Below are 17433 nucleotides of genomic sequence, written 5' to 3'. Positions count from 1 at the left end.
CACCCTGGTTGTCCCTCTGACCTGGTCCCTCATTGCCATAATTGTGTTCATCCGGCTTCTGGCTATTACTTGATATCTGTTGTGTCAATGCCCTGCCATCTCCATTGCTAAAAGTGGGCCCTGTTTTATAACCATCTTTTCTATTATCAGCTCTGACCCACGCAGGGGAGGTACCACTGCACTTCTTGGTGATTCTTGTATCATTCTCACCCACAATTTTTAATGGCCTTGATAATTGGTATGTCCTCTGTGCTTTTCCATAGATCATACTCATTTGGTAGGTTTTCCGACCCTACCCAGTATGTTCATTCCACTATATCTGCTTTCCTGAGACTTTCATTCTCTCTTTCACCATCTGCCATAGCAATTCTGGTATTTTAACCTGACTTAACTGGGTCATCACTTTTCCCATACTTCCGGGAGTCATTCTAGTAACAAGTTAGAATCGTCTCCTATAGTCCTTTCCAGTAGTAAAATTCTTTATCCCAGGAGAGTACTCAAAATCTAATCTTATATTCTGACCACCTGATCAAGCACCCTCAGAAAATAATCTCACCCCTTCTCTCCCTCCTCTTGCTGATACCTGCTGATTGGGCTTGTCACTCCTTCTAAATAGATAATAGTCCCTTCCACCTTATCATGGCCAACTCATACACAGCTTTGTGTTGCAACTAAGCCCTAGTTTTGTAGACAGTGGCCAGGAGAACAGGTGAAAAAAGATAGACAAGGAAGGGGACAATTGCAGACTTTTTTTTGTGGAAGGCTTCTGCATGTCTTCCATCAATCGGCTGGGGAGTTCCAGCCATATATTGGGAGGGGTGGCCTACTTCTAAAGGTGTAGAAATTTTAGGGAACTATGGAGATACTTGAAAGGGCTTACAGACAGAGAATACTCACTCACAGTCCTCCCAGTAATTGGGAAAATAGGTCCTTCCTTTAATGGCTATATGGACAGCACTTCCCTGTGTACACCTGGAACAGTGCCAGAATAAAGGCAAGTAGAACAATTGAAAACAAGTGTGTGGGGTGTGGTGACTGGTCCATTATGAGGATTAGAAATGAAGAGTCCAGGATGAGATACAGATTTCCATTAAATAGAGATGACAGTAATTCTTTGAGGTAAGGAGCACAACAGAAGAAACAGTTCCAGTTGAGAGATGATTACTTTGTTTGAGACACATTTGGTTTGGGATACCTGTGAAATCCAGAAAACAGTAGCCAGTAAGCAGCTGAATCCCTTTGTCTCAAATTCAAAAGATAAATCTGGGTTTTAAAACTCTGGTTGTAAACCACAATGAGATATCATCTCACACCAGCCAGAATGGCTATGATTAAAAAGTCATAACATAACAGATGCTGGCAAAGTTGCAAAGAAAAGAGAATGCTTATACACTGTTGATGGGAGTGTAAATTATTTCAATCATTGTGGAAAGCGGTGAGGCAGTTTCTCAAAGAGCTAAAAACAGGACTATCATTAGATCTAGAAATCCCATTACTGGGTATATACCCAAAGGAATATAATCATTCTATCATAAAGACACATGCACATGTATGTTCACTGCAGCACTATTCATAATATCAAAGACATAGAATCAACATAAATGCCCATCAATAGCAGGCTGAATGCCCATCAATTGTAGACTGAATAAAAAATGTGGCACCTATACACTATGGAATACTATGTAGCCAAGAAAAAACAAGAATGATATCATGTCCTTTGCAGGAACATGGATGGAACTAGAGGACATTATCCTTAGCAGATTAACACAGAAGCAGAAAACCAAATACTATATGTTATCACTTATAAGTGGGAGCTAAATGATGGGAACGCATGGACACATGGGGGAAACAATAGACACTGGGGTCTACTAGAGGATGGAAGGTGGGAGGAGGGAGCAGATCAGAATAAATAACTACTGGGAACTAGGATTAGTACCTGTTGAGGAGATAATCTGTACAACAAACCCCTATGACATGAGTTTATATAACAAACCTGCAGATGTACCCCTGAACCTAAAAGTTTTTTTAAAAAAATATGGTTGTAAAAATAAATTTTGGAATTAACAATGAGTAAAGAGATGTTGTACCTGCCTGCAGTAAGCTTATAACCTGATGCAGGTATAATCACAAGCTAACACACAAACAAATAGAGACTGGCACAAGCTCTGGGAAGACTGTTGAAGGAAATGTCTATGGCGCTGTGACTCGAAAGTTCTGAACTTGTATGGAAGATATCTTCAGCAAGATTTGTCTGAATTTCTATACAAAGGATGAGACAGAGATAATTATCAAGGAGGAAAAGGATTGGAGAGAGGCAATAATATATGCCATGCCCCTGTGGCAGGAGCTTGATTTAGCTAAAGGTATGTCTGTCTGTGACAGCTGATAAACAAATAAAACTTAGAAAGTATGCCATGTGGAAGTATAATAAGGTATAACGGATAAGATGTTAAAAAGAAGCTAATATTCAATATTTTCCAAATGGGTGATTACCAGCATCTGTAATGAAATTAACCAGATTCAAGAAGAGATGCAAGACTACATGTTTTAGGAAAAAAAAATCCATCCTTGGAATTCAAGGGTGAAATAGATAGAAATCTACAGCACCCTTCAAGGAAGCTTATAGGGTCTTTTAAAATTCAGTTGAGAGATGACCCATTGCATTTCTGCATGAAAGGTTCTCCTTGATGTTTGGAAGGATCTTCAGACACTAAAACTCCAAGGGAGTTCTTTAGTCTAAAAGGCTAAATGTTACAGTTTTATAAACTCAATAAAGCACATCCTAAATCACCATGGAGATTAGGAGCTTCGTGAACCATAAAGCAACCCAGCGTCAGAAAACTCTTATCAGTCATATTGCTGCCTAATCCCAAGGAGAGTCAACTTGCTCATCTGTGTCTTCATGTGCTTTCTGTCCTTTCTCTGTTGACATTTACCTAATAGTTCCTCAGTCCCAGCTCAGAAGGATATCTATTCTTTTAAGATCAGCAGTTTAATCTTACCTACACCTGTTCTTCCACTTACCTCTTCTGAATACACAGTCACAAATACACACAGGCGCACACGAGTTACTTCTGTATAATGAATGTATTACAAAAAAGTTTATATGAAGAAGTAAAAAAGTGAACTTTTTATTTGCGGAAAACATAGATTTAGATTCCTTTAAAACAGTCTATGGGTGTACAAATAACAATAGTTTGTTCAGATGGCTTCGTTTTCATGGAGGACTTTATAAGCACTCCAAACTAGAGTTTTGTCATATCAGAACTCTCTTTTCAGAATACCACAATGCAAATTTGAGCCAAATAAGAAATTTGTGCTGGGAAATGAATCAGGGAAACAAACAAAAAAGCACAAATAAATTAAGAAGATATACAAATTAACTCAGAAATAGTTAAACTAATAATGAAGACTATTAGGGAAGCTATATTGGGATTACATAATACAATAAATGTAACATGTTCTATACCTGTAGTACCTGCCTCGACTAAGAGTGAGAGGACTGGACTTGTGTTCTGGATGAGTAGCTAACTAGGTGCACAAAACTAACAACCTAATTTATTTTCTGTGTTACATAAAATGAGGAAAAAAATATGTCAGTTTTACAGGATTGTTGTGATGTGTCATAGGCTCAATATCTGCTGAAGTGCTGTATGAACTGAGCTATTATTAATACATTTAGTGCCATAGTTAGGGTGGAAATTAAAGATGTTGTCTTATGAGTCTAGAAGAAATTCCTATAAAAGGCTTTACCCTAAGGAGTGCTTTGGTAGGGTACCCTACCGCATAGTCTTATCCTTAACTTAAGGGTCTAGAAATGTGATTTTGTTCAAGTCAAGAGGTGATTCTCCTTTTAGGAAATAAATTATAGTAACAGGCAAATATTTGCAAAAACAGAGGTGTATTCAGGATTACCTCCCTGGCTCATTTTTTACTGAAAATAGGAAGTGACACCCGTAAAGCAGATCACATTTCTAGCCATGTTCAGTATTTAAAACTAGCTAGGAAGTCATATTAGGACACAATTGATACTTTACATAGGCTTTCTAAACATCTGTGGAGACAGGAGCTTATAACTCTTTAATCACCTATTTTTGGACCCCATGCTAAAAAATATAACTCCATTTTAAATGGTCTTTCTTCAGAGTTGGTAAAATATGAATAATTCATCCCTGTATTTCCCTGGTGTATTTAAAGGGGCATTATTTCACCTACTCTAAAAGGTGGGTTATGTGAGGGGAGGACCCATTGACCAAAATGTTAGGAGACCTCTGTATTAGACACAGTGTGTTTCTCTACCCCAAACTCATCTGAATGTTAATATGCTAATGTGTGCTATGAATATCTGAGTAGGAGTATATCATGCAATGGTTTTCTAAATTTGTTTGAAAAAGTAACTTTCTTTTTTTCACCAGGTCATTAATTCTGGTATTCTATTAAGCACAGTTGGGAAAGACAAGCATGCTAATAGTGAACCTTTAGGCTTTATTGCCTCGTTAAAAGATTAACATATGGAAGTCCCCCAGCCACCTACTTACAGATGGCAATTTTTAGGGTACAAAACATTATTATTAATCCATTACTTATTATTTTCCTTAAGTTAAATGCCTGAGGCTCTTTGCAGTTGTCTCCATTTACCATCAAGAAATATGATTTGTTTATAATAGCACCCTTGGCTTTTCGATATAGTATTCTTTTATAGCAAGTCTCTCCCACAACCACTGATTTGGTTCCCAGCAGGTAACCTTAACTTCCAGTTAAAGTGGATGTTGTTTCTATGCACATTAAATCTGCATCATGTAACTAATATTAGACTGAGCTATACCAGTTGATTTTTGCTGACAGTGATTCCAATTGCCTGTAGAAAAATATATTTTTTTCTTAAAAATATTGAATTTAAAATATGTATGTGTTCCAAGTGTTCCTACTGGATTGAATAGCTATGGTCCGTTCTCCATTTCGTATGTGAACATTTTATATATATATATACATATATGTATATGTGTATATATATATGTGTATATATGTATAGACACACATATAATATATACAAACCTGTATATGAGAACATTATATATATACACACACTATATATATGCATATAAGTATATTCTATATATCTACATACTCTATTGCAAACCAAATTTTATAATTTAAATATAATTAAATGTTATGATTTTACCATTTATATATCAAGTTACTGAATACTCTGGGTGGTTCCTTATTTGTAGTCTCATTGGATTTGTTCGTTTATTTATATAAGGCTATTCAAGTACCGTAGTGAGAAGGGGGAAAGAGTAGAACAAGGATTTTGATCTGTAGCTGACTGTGAACAATCAATTGAGATAACTCACTACCTTCAGACCAGCCTCACTGGATTTATTAAGTGCGTCCATTTTTACTCCATCACAGGCCACTATGATCCTATCGATTTTGTCAAATTAACATATTTTTATTTTTTATTTTATTGTATTTTATTTTTTTGAGACAGTCTCTCTCTCTGTCGCCCAGGCTGGAGTGCAGTGGCGCGATCTCAGCTCACCGCAAGCTCCGCCTCCCGGGTTCACACCATTCTCCTGCCCCAACCTCCTGAGTAGCTGGGACTACAGGCACCCACCACCACGCCCAACTAATTTTTTTGTATTTTATTTTTAGTAGAGACGGGGTTTCACCGTGTTAGCCAGGATGGTCTCGATCTCCTAAGCTCGTGATCCTCCCGCCTCGGCCTCCCAAAGTGCTGGGATTACAGGCGTGAGCCACTGTGCACGGCCATCATATTTTTATTTTTAATTTTTCATCCTGCATTTTTTTGTTGAGCAATTATATATGTTCTTTGAGGCTAGTGATATGTGGATAGTTAAAATAAAAATATGTATTTGGGTAATACTTAGAATAAGAATGTGTATAAGGGAAATATGTATTTATATTTATTCATAAATATATTACATGTATTGTATAAATGTATTATATATGTGTGTCTTTTCATAAGTATGAATACATATTTCCCTGATACATATTTCCTGTATTATCAGTAGAGAAAATTTTGGAAAACAAATGAAAGTTTTTTTTATCATGCTTTTAAAAAAGCCTTTGCATATCTAAAGGAACGCCAGTGTGCTTAAGAGAAGCAAAATACAATATTTAATATTATATTTAATACAAAAGTATATTAAAAACTTTCTTTTATAACCCTGACAACTGAAGGTACATAAATTATGAAATTTGAACAACTATTGGCAAAGAACAAAGGTGATAAATCATATTCAGGATGGTAAAAGTTATATTATTAACAGCAATCTATAAAAATGTTTCCGTACAAGTTGAATTAGAGGTCAAATTCCTAGGTCTGTCAATTGTTACCACTATAGAGTTTATTTCCTGATAATATGCAGGAATACAGGGAGGCCAATTAAAATGAAAATAAAATACAAGCTTACAGCAAACAACATAGTAAAACACACATATAAAGCAGGCCGTCAACTTATGTTTTGTTTGTATTTTCTTTTATGCTTGGGGAAAAACAGCTCAGTATAAAGTATTAAAAAACACAGCATAAACCACATGCTTTGCTTAGGTATGTTAAAGAGAACCTCCTCCTCTTTAATTAGAAGTTGAAGTTAATTTTTTCTTACTGATGTAACATAGATTTAAAAATTAATAGCAAAAAGAAGTTTAAATATGGTTTTTAATTTCATTGAAACAATTTAATATTTCCATTCTCTATGTATTCCTTTTATTTTATTGAAAATATTTAATTCTTAATGTCTTACAAATATTTGTCATACCAAAATCCAAGTTGTCTCGAAACTGTGTCTTTAAGATTTTTTCCTCATACAAATTTAAATATATAATAAATAATATCTTTAGACATTCAAAACAATAAAAACACATGTATCTACCTTCCTTCCTATTGAATTTGTTTTGAAATGTGTAATACTAGTAATTTGAAAGAGGATTTTTGGTTTTATCCAGAAAAGATGTCTAAAATGTATATTTGCTTCTCTTGCAGCTGGTGGAGTCCTTAAATTTTGTTTGAAAAGCTTTTTTAGTGATAAATCATTCATCAGATTTTCTCTATTTTTAATCGATACGTCTATTTTAAAATATTTTCTTAATTTCATGCCAAAATGCTCAGCACTATGGCCATTACATTTCTCTGTTAAGCAGTATCTTAAATCTTTGGAGTAGAAAACATTTATTTAACCTCTAATTTCAGGTAACCCAAGAGGAGGGAGGGAATTACCATCAGATCATTGCAAAGTTCTGGCTGTGGATTTTAAATTTCAAATGTCATTTTAAATTTAAATTTAAACAGTCATTTTAAATTTAAATTTAAAATTTAAAAAGTCACTTCAAATTTAAATTTAAATATTCTTAAATCATAGGTTTGAATGTCAACAAAGAGAATATTATTTTTCATTCGGTCTCTCATAAGAAATTCCAATAAGTATTTCTTAACAAATAATCCTCTACTTTGTCAAAAAAAATGAAAATTATGCTAAAGATTACTTTCAGTTTTTAAAGACAAATTCTATAAATTTTAGTAATTGTGATCTTCACAAGGGTATTAATTTAGTTTTGGAATTTTTGTTATTTAAGTAAAGAGGTAAATTCTGTTCAATTCAACAGTCAAGCATTTTACTAACCACATACTTCATACCCACTGTTGGTAGGATTATGCAAGATGAAGAAACGCACATGAAGATAAATAAGGTTGATCATAAACTTTTAAAGAAGAGATATAAATGTATACACAGTTAACTAAAATTAGAATCAGAATATGATACATTTTATAAGAAATACTAATGGAGCATTTTCTAATATAAAGTAGAAAACAATGTTATTTCTCACTAGGATATTAATCATGGCCTTCTTTGGACAGGTAATTCTTTGGAATACGGGTAAGAGCATTAAAAGGAAATGGGAGTGAAGATTATCTCAAGCAGCTAGAATGCATGGATCAAGAAATTTTGATGGCAAAACATGGAGCTGTTCTGAAAAACAAACAAACAAACAAAAAACTGCTGGCAGTACCGTTTAGTGGAAGTATAAGTTGAGTGATGATGAAAAAAAAGCAAATACAAACAAACCAAAACAAAAACAAATACCAACACCAACAAACAGCTAAAAACAAACAGGATTGGAGGAGACACTTAGCAAATCTAGAAATTCATTCTAAAGGAGGGGGTTGGGGCACAGTGGAAGAGTCTGTTTTATACTATTTCCCCTAAACAAGAATATGATGATCACAGGGGATTATTTAGAAAGCACAGTAAATATTCAAAATGGAGGACACAAATCTATACTCAGAGGCTAAGGTGACACTTTGGGCTTTTGAGCAAGCATAATACTAAAATAATAAAATAACAATATAAACAGTGGTTAGGTGGCAATCTCCAAGCTGGAGATTGAGTGATCTTGAACTGTCATAGTGTCATTGGAAATGAAAAAGAAGAAATTAAGAGAAGTTGATATTTTTTAAATGTGTTGATTAGACAATCTACTTTTTAAAATATTAATTTTCAATAACCCACAAGTAAAGGGAATAACTATTAAAAATATACCAGGTCCAATACTAATTCACTTACATAGTGTCTCATTAAATTAATAAAACATCCCTGTGAGGAATACTGTTATTTGTCTGATGTTTATAAAATACACATTTGGGTTTAGATAGAGAACATGTCAAAGTCAACAGTTAATAAATAAAAAAGTCAAGTTTCAAACCCCAAATATCTGATTTCATATCCCCATCTAAAATGACACTATACTGTCTTTGAACAATAGGTAAATCACATGTGCCCTACTCAGTTTTTGCTACTATAACAAAATACCTGAGACTGGGTAATTTAGAAGAAAAAAAAAAACGCAGAAAATATTTTCTTACAGTTTTGGAGGCTGGGAAGTCCACGATCAAGGCACTAGCAGGTTGTGTTGTCTGATGAAGGCTGCTGTTTGCTTCCAAGTTGGCACATTGTTGCTGTGTCCTCCAGAGGAAGGAATGCTCTGTATCCTACCTGGGGGAGGGCAGAAGAGCAAGAGGTCGAAACACTGCGTGAAGCCTCATTTACCTCTTTTACAAGGGCCTTAGTTCCATTCACAAGGGAGGAGCCCTCCTGGCCTAATCATGTCTTAAAGCCTCCACCTCTTAATACTATTACATTGGCCCTTAAGTTTCAACACCTAAATTTCAGAGGGGACACATTTGAACCATAGTAATGATGAACAAAAGTATCATAACTATAATGATATGAAATTTGGTGTAGATTATACTGAAGTTCAAAGATAATTTCTCTTAAAATAACATGAGTTTTTATAAGACAAAAACTAAAAATTTAAGTAAAATGTTAATAATAGTTAAAACTATTGAGTAGTTTGACATAAATTAGGCACTATTTTAAGCTTTCTACATCCTCATGTAATCTTTATCATAGACACATAACTTATGTTATCATTCCATTTACAGATGATAAAATTAAGACACAAAGTGATTAGTTAAGTGATTGGCACTTAACAAAGGGAAGAAGTGGCAGAACCAAGACAAGGTCTAGGTCTAGTACATTAGAGTCTGTTACTTTCTGGTAACAATGTCTTCCTGAACATAAAATTAAGAAATCATTTTCTCCCTTTCAGATAATGAAGGGATCAGGAAAATCATCAGAAAACTGTAGTGACACTAAAAATAAATTTAATTTATAATGCTCTTGCAGAAGGAAAAGCAGACAATTTCATGAACTCATAAATCGTTACTGGACTTAATGCCTGAGTGTGAGAGTCAGGTTGATTATATATGGAGTATATGTTATACAGCTTTATACATTTTATCATTTCATCTAGATAATATGGAAAAACTTGAAAATTCGTTTTTTCATACAAGACAGGAAAAAGAAAGGGAGAAATAGACATAGTGAAGTGCGATTAGATTTACAACACGATGTTATAAGAACAGTCCTTGTCCAGCATGGTGAAACCCTGTCTCTACTAAAAGTACAAAAGTTATCTGGGCGTGGCGGTGCACACCTGTAGTCCCCGCTACTCAGGAGGCTGAGGGAGGAGAATCACTTGAACCTGGGAGGTGGAGGTTGCAGTGAGCCAAGATTGCGCCGCTGCACTCCAGCCTGGCGAAAGAGCAAGACCACCTCAAAACAAACAAACAAGCAAAAACAGTCCTACATTTACAGAGGGGAATTCTGTTTTATCTAATTTAAATGAAATGTGATGGTATATCTGAAGTCCTATATTAAGTAGAAAATATAAGAAGAAAACACACGAAGCTGAAGACTGAAAACTCCAAAATCAAAGATGCACATAGCATAAGTAATAACACACTTAACTGTGGATGCCCAGTCCTCTTATTTCCAGCTATCTCATCAGAACATTTTTTGGTATTAATATTGAAATGGGAATTACAATTGTGTTAGAACTAGTTTCCATTGCTGTGAAATAGTCTCCCAGTGAAATTAGGTATTTCTGTAACAACTCTAAGGAGAGCACTTCAGAACATTTTCTTCCGGCAGGCATTTAAGAATATGTATGGACAGTCACTGTGTGAAGTTTAGTCCAGAAAATTCCACTTATACAAAATAGTGTTTTAAAGCCCCATATCATGTTATAGGTTCTAATTAATACTCTTGGTTTCCTGAATACCAGATAATTCTCTGTCTTCTTAAATCTACCTCCACCCCTGGGGTGTTCTGTAAGTCTTATCATGCCTGAAAATGCTCTGAACTTCAAGATATCCAAATCCAAAATTACGCTTTCTGGTGATAAACCTGTCTTCATATTATAATTGCCATATTTCTTAACATCCATTGACCCTCATCATTAGTTTATCACCATTTGCCATTCTTTGACTGTGCACCATTTTGGTAACCCAACCCCGCTTCTGACTTTCCTTGTCATGCTTCAATGAGAAAAATAATGGTTAGTCATTTGAAAACATCTATTTTTTTTTGCCACTTTAAGAATACCACATCTTTATGACTTTCTATCATTCCTGTCTAGCAAATCCTCACTTCTGAGTTTCTCTCACTGTCAATTCTGTTTCTGTTCTTAAATAACTACAGTGCTGCAAAACCACACTTATTAGAGCCAGTAAGTGGGTGGTAATGTAATTGAATGTCTAAATCTGAGCCACTTTTTATTTTTGAAAATGTAAGAGGATACTATAAAACTGGTGTAAATCAGCCCCTTCTCAGAGAAACCAGGATGTATTATCATCCTAAAAGAAATGTATGTATTTTCTCATCTGAATAACTCTTGAATTCCACTTGAAATCGTTCATTCATTTTGGGTTGGTTCCCTGTAAGGCATTTCCAGCATCAGTTTTGACTTTTTCACTTGCCTCAAGGAACAAATTTCTTCACTCTCATCCTAATTTTAATTTAACCGAAATATCTTACTTTCTCCTTTTATGGGACAATCCAGACCTCATCACCTCCAAATGTCCCTCTTGCTCTGTGGTCATTATCCTTTAGTCTGGCTTTTTAAAAAAATTAAAGAGTCCTTCAATTCTTAGTTAAATCGTATTCATTTTTTTCTCTCTTCAAAATTTTTCTATAACATATTTTCTGTTGCTGATATCATAATGTTATATAATTCTACCTCAATGGCTTTCTCTTTTGGAGGGGTTAGGCCATTATATTCCGTCAACTTTCCTCTGATACTGATCACAACATCCCTGAATACATAAAAGATATTTTCCCAACCCATTGAAGTCAATCCAAGAATTTATCCTTGGTTTTATATACATCTGTCTACGTTGGGTTTGCTTATCCATAATGACAGATTCAAGTATTTCTTCAGACGTCCTCATCCTTTTTTTTTTTTTTTTTTTTTTTTTTGAGACGGAGTCTCACTCTTCGGCCCAGGCTGGAGTTCAGTGGAGCGATCTCGGCTCATTTGTGGCTCCGCCTCCCGGGTTCGTGCCATTCTCCTGCCTCAGCCTTCCGAGTAGCTGGGGCTACAGGCGCCCGCCACCAAGCCCGGCTAATTTTTTGTATTTTTAGTAGAGACAGGGTTTCACCGTGTTAGCCAGAATGGTCTTGATCTCCTGATCTCGTGATCCGCCCGCCTCGACCTTCCGAAGTACTGGGATTTTACAGGCATGAGCCACCGCGCCGGGCCCACGTCCTCATTCCTTTCTGTGGATGTGCTGGTTGATATATATATGTGTGTGTGTGTGTGTGTGTGTGTGTGTGTGTGTGTGTGTATACAGATAAGTATATATAATTATATATGATTATGTATTGTCCTATAATTAAAATATGATTATATATCATTGATTATATGTGATTATATACATGATCAACTATATATTATATATAATCAACTATATGTGATTATATATGATAGATTATATATGATTATGATTATATATAATCTGTTATATGTGATTTTATATATATATAACCAATTTTACAATGAAGACATAATGTTAGAAAGTGAAAAGCTAAATTTGCTTTGGGATTGAGCCTACAAATTTTACTATTTCAGTTTTTAAAGTCACTATATTTTCTTATTCACGCTTAGTTGTGAAACCTTGGATGAATCTTGAAAGTTCTTCCTTTCTGTGTCTACACATAAAATTAGTCAACAAGTCTGTAAATTTTTCTTCCACCATATTCCTCAAACTACTACGCAATTATGCATTACTAGTAATACTGTATCAGTTAGCCCTAAACAGTACTTCTGCCAGATTAATCTTCTTGAAGCCTGCCTCCAATCATTTCAAGCTATTGAACTATGTAAGAACCTTTATAGTGTCTTCTTTTGGAATCTGACTTAAGTACATTCTCCTTAAATTATATGTATGGCTTTCCTTTCTCTGGCTCCAAAATGTACTCTCCATTGCTTTCTCTCCCAATATTCAAAAATAGAAATCTCATACATTAGTGAGATCAGATGCTGTTTTCTAAATGTTGCCAGAATGTTCATTTTGTTCCATCCTCCAGGGACCTTTCCTGTTGAAATTCCACATTCTTAACAACTTTATCATAGTCAATCTCTTCCATGAGAAATGGTTTACTATCTTATCAGATATACAACCTCCTTTCTTTAATTCCCAGTGGCACTCTGTTTAGTTATTTTATTCTGTCTCATAAGCATTATTTGTGTACCTGTTTTATCCTTCTCAAAAACTGCTCTTTTCTAAAGGATCTGACAGACACCTACTCATGGTTTGAACACTGGAACATCATGGTTACTAATATCAGACAATCATTAATTACTTGTTAAAATTATTGTACAAATGTGACTCTGAATATTTTAGAGTTATTAGTGTAACTGTAATGTAAAAATATTACTAGATTTCTCTGCAAACAAAGTTATTTCCAACAGTCAGGTAGCAAGCATCATTATACAAAATAAATAGTTGAACTGACTGATGCGTGAAGAAACTAAAGGATTTATTCGTGGGCAAATCCTAGTCCCTGGTAGAGCTCAAAGAAGACACAGTCCTTTAAATCCTCTTTTCCTGTTCGTTTTAAATAGAGCCCTCTATATGCATGCAAAGTGCTGCAAACATTAATTAAGTAGATTCAATCTCTCATTTTCCTTAAATCATCACTGATTTGAGCTCACTGTTTTCTCAATTTAGGCCTAAGAAAATTATGGCCAGATATTCATTCTCCAGTTAACCTAAAAGTGAACTATATTTCATTGCTTGTAGGATGGTATGGGAAATCTGAGAGTCACCAAGAAGGGAATCCGACTTGAAGGTATATCTGAGTTTCTACTTCCATTGTATGTGAAAGAAATTCATTCTCGAAAGGTATGTGATACTGGCTTTGGCTTACTCTAAAAGATAATTTAGAGGTTATGTTTTAGCTTGAAATAGCAGGGTAGAATCCCCTTATCTCTTCAGCATGTGTTTAGTTTCCTTAAGCTAAACACCTATGTTTAGAAATCAAAATGATAACGTCATTGAAAAATCAGTGGAGGTTAGTTTCAACCCGACAAATCTTAGAGAACCATTTTGAACTAACCTGCAGTGTAGCGTTTCTACTCCATAAAATGTGCCTCTCTATTTTCACTGGAAATTAAAATATAAAGTTACAGTAAATCCCAAGGGGGCATTTGATATGTCTTGAATAATTTTTTCAAAAAGGCACTGATTTGAATTAATGATTTTAACTCAACATACTATGTATCTGATCAGCTTTAATAGACATGCATTTTCTAAAAGAGATGACAAATAATTTTAATGTAGAAATTAACTTCTGGATGTACGTGATGTAAAACAAGCGAGAATATTTATCCTTCAAATATGAGTGTGTTCACATGTACTACCTGTGTTTTATCTCTTAGAAGCATGCTAAAAATTAAGAGTGTAGCTTAGATTTTGTTCATTTTGGCTTATGTACATTACCTCTCAGAAGGCAGTAAATATTCTTGGATATATCAAAAACTTACTAGAATTTTTCATATCTATTACATTCCCCGTGAGGTATTTTTCTTCCATGTGTATTTGTGGAAATAAGCTTATTAAGATAGAAATAATGGAAATTGTGTTATATAAAAGTGGGAAAAAGGTTATACTTATTTCATAAATGTGAAAGTCTATTTTAGGCTAAAATAATGTTTTAATATTTTAATCAATGTAGAAGATTAGCAAATGGGTTGCATAGTGAGCCATAATTTAAATAATTTGTATTAAAGTTATTTTTCCTTAAGTATCAAAATGAAAACAGAACAAAGGATTGCTTTTCATAAAACATTTAATTAGGATATTAACTTTAAATTTCTTTTTTAAAATATGCAAACTGATACAGCTTCTAATATACTGTATTGACTCTACTCTGGTACTAGAAATTTTATTTTGGTACTCCTTTACTTTCTGGATATCGTTCAGACAAGTAACACAGTAGACAGAGGTATGAATACCTGACCTTACATAATTAAACTTTTAAAAAGTATTAAATTTAAAATAAAAAGTTTAGTTCTTTTGCTTTGTTTTTGTGAAAAGCAGAAACAAAAAGTCTGGTTACACATGTTAGTGTCTTACTTTCATTGAAAGTCACCGTCTTGGACAGTTATTTACTGAGTCCTTCTGTTCGGCACTATTAAATAATGCAGTATTTGAAGGAATGAAAACTTATACATGGAAATCAAGAAACTGCTAAACATAGGAAGCGAGTGAAACTAAGCATAGGCCAAAACTTCTCTGAAAATGCCTCCTATTGATAAGTCCAGGGACAGCAGAAATGATTTATCTCTAAAGTCATTTAGGTTCATTTGTAGTGGCTACCTGGGAACAAAATTTTAATGATTGTGAAACCCTCTACCAGCAGGCAGGTTGTAGAATTCATCTTCTCATCCAGGACATTTCTGAGAGCATAACAACAGGTGTCAAATTAGGATTCTCTTGAGAAACAGGAGTATGTGTGGATTCCACCTGTGGACCATAGAGGATAGAGTCCACTAACATTATAGCATTAACGTGTGAGGTGGAGCCACTTGCGCTTCCTAGTTTCCATCCCTGGGAAAGCTAACTCCACGTTCACAAGCATTTCCAAAACCTAGTGTATTGACTGAAGAATATATGCTCCCCTTCATATCCCAGCCCTGATGCTGGTCCTTCCTGTGTCTTCCTTCATTATTGTTTGTCTCCCTATAACTAGGAAGCATGGGCAGGCACATTGGTAGCCAGACAGGAAATCTGGTGCAAGAACAGAAACAGGAGTGGACTCATACACTTCTTGGAAAATTCTCTGCACATACACTTCAAAAATAAACATGAACGAAATCTCCAGACTGCCTTCCACAGTGGCTGAACTATTTTATGAACCTAAAAGTTGGATAAATATTTAAAATAAAGAGAAAAATATATTTTATAAGCACCTCTCACATTATGATTCACTTGTCCATGAATGTCATAAAGCCTATTTACTTCTATAAAGCCAGCCACAATTTTTCTTAGCCTTAGTTTGTTCATTATTAAGTGAGTTTGGTAGAAAGTTATCAAAGTGCTTAACTCTTAGGTTAAGGAAGAACACAAACATTTCAATAACGAAAGTAGAAATGATGTTTTTAATTTTAAAAATTCTTTTACACATTTCAATCTTTTCATGCATTTTCATATAGTCAACAATTTTATGATAAAATTCCAAAGTTCCTGTAATTCTAAGGTAAGGAAATATATTAGAAAATCTAAAAGGTACTTTGGAAGATTCAGTGAAGCTGAGAGAAAAAAAATGCTGGGTAGAATAGTTTTGATTTCTGTGTATGGTTGTGTATGTTTAACCTCCATTAAAGTCACGCTGTTGCTCTGTTTAAATTTAGCCAGTATTTCACTCTGACATACAGAATTTTCTTATTTAAAATTACTTTGTGGTTGTACAGGCATTTAGTCCTACACATGGAAAGATAATAAAGAGATTTCTATTGAACAGAAAATGGAGTCACCCATAAATACACATCTAGCCACCTAACCTAATCAACTATGGGCTGGACCAACTTTACAAGCTCCTCTCACCCTCTCTCCATCACTAAATATCTACAGACTTTTAAAGTTCTATGATTAGCCTCAGCAATTCACACCCTTCTTCGTGCTTTTGAAAAGTTAACCCAAGTAGTCCAGCAAAAAATAAACAGAAAAACATATCATAGTGTATACAGGAAATATCTTAGAATTCAATGTATTTTTCAAAATTAACATTATTCTCAGGGAAGATTACTCATAGAATATTTGTGAAGTTAAGTATATAATACTATTCAGACAAGAACAATACAAAAGATGTGTAATCTGGGCTAGTTTATATAAATGGTAATGATGATAACATTCTGCATCTCTTTTCAAGGCACTTGGTCCAACTTTAGGCCAAAACATTTCAAATATCAGGAATTTAGGACACCTAATCTTCAGACTTTTTAAAACACTTAATTGGAGTATGTTTCCCAAGGTTACACGAGTCCAAGGTAGTCATGTTGTCAAATTACGTACACTTAACTACTTCTAACCAGCAAAATTTGCATCGTGTAGTTCTTCAGAACCTCTTATCTGAGACGAACTAAACAGCCCTCTTGGTTTGTTTGTTTCCTGTTCAAGGACCCTTAGTTGAGGTGGTATGTCACCACTGCCACTGATCCAAGCTTCCTACATGACAGACTGGAAGTGGTGACAGAGGAACTACTACCAGATAATTCAAATTCCAGTAACTCCACAGTTAAGCAAATCAGTCTTGAGTTCTCAGGATACCCGTGTTAGCAGAGGTGTGAATAAGGCTCTGCTTTTCCCATCATGTCCCTTTCACTGTGATGTTAACCCAGTTCTTGGTTCCACCAGTTTTGCACCTTGTGTGTTCAATTATTCTTTATAGAATTCATACACAAAGCTGTATACATACGTAACAAACTTGCATGTTGTGCACCTGTACCCTAGAACTTAAAGTATAATAATATAATAATAATAGTAATAATAATTATAATAATAAA

At 34.5% G+C, this 17433-nt stretch overlaps 1 protein-coding gene across 1 annotated transcript in view; it reads left to right on the top strand.

Annotated features, from left to right (window-relative positions):
* SGCZ (sarcoglycan zeta) overlaps window positions 1–17433 on the top strand; it is a 1168143-nt gene that overhangs the window by 918921 nt on the left and 231789 nt on the right. The window contains exon 3 of the mRNA XM_019031865.3: window positions 13670–13771. Within this exon, the coding sequence (XP_018887410.1) occupies window positions 13670–13771 (102 nt within the window). The remainder of the gene's footprint in view (window positions 1–13669; window positions 13772–17433) is intronic.

Source organism: Gorilla gorilla, chromosome 7, assembly GCF_029281585.2.
Source record: "Gorilla gorilla gorilla isolate KB3781 chromosome 7, NHGRI_mGorGor1-v2.1_pri, whole genome shotgun sequence".
In the NCBI taxonomy this organism is placed as follows: domain Eukaryota; kingdom Metazoa; phylum Chordata; class Mammalia; order Primates; family Hominidae; genus Gorilla; species Gorilla gorilla.
This window is presented reverse-complemented; position numbering and strand designations above follow the sequence as displayed.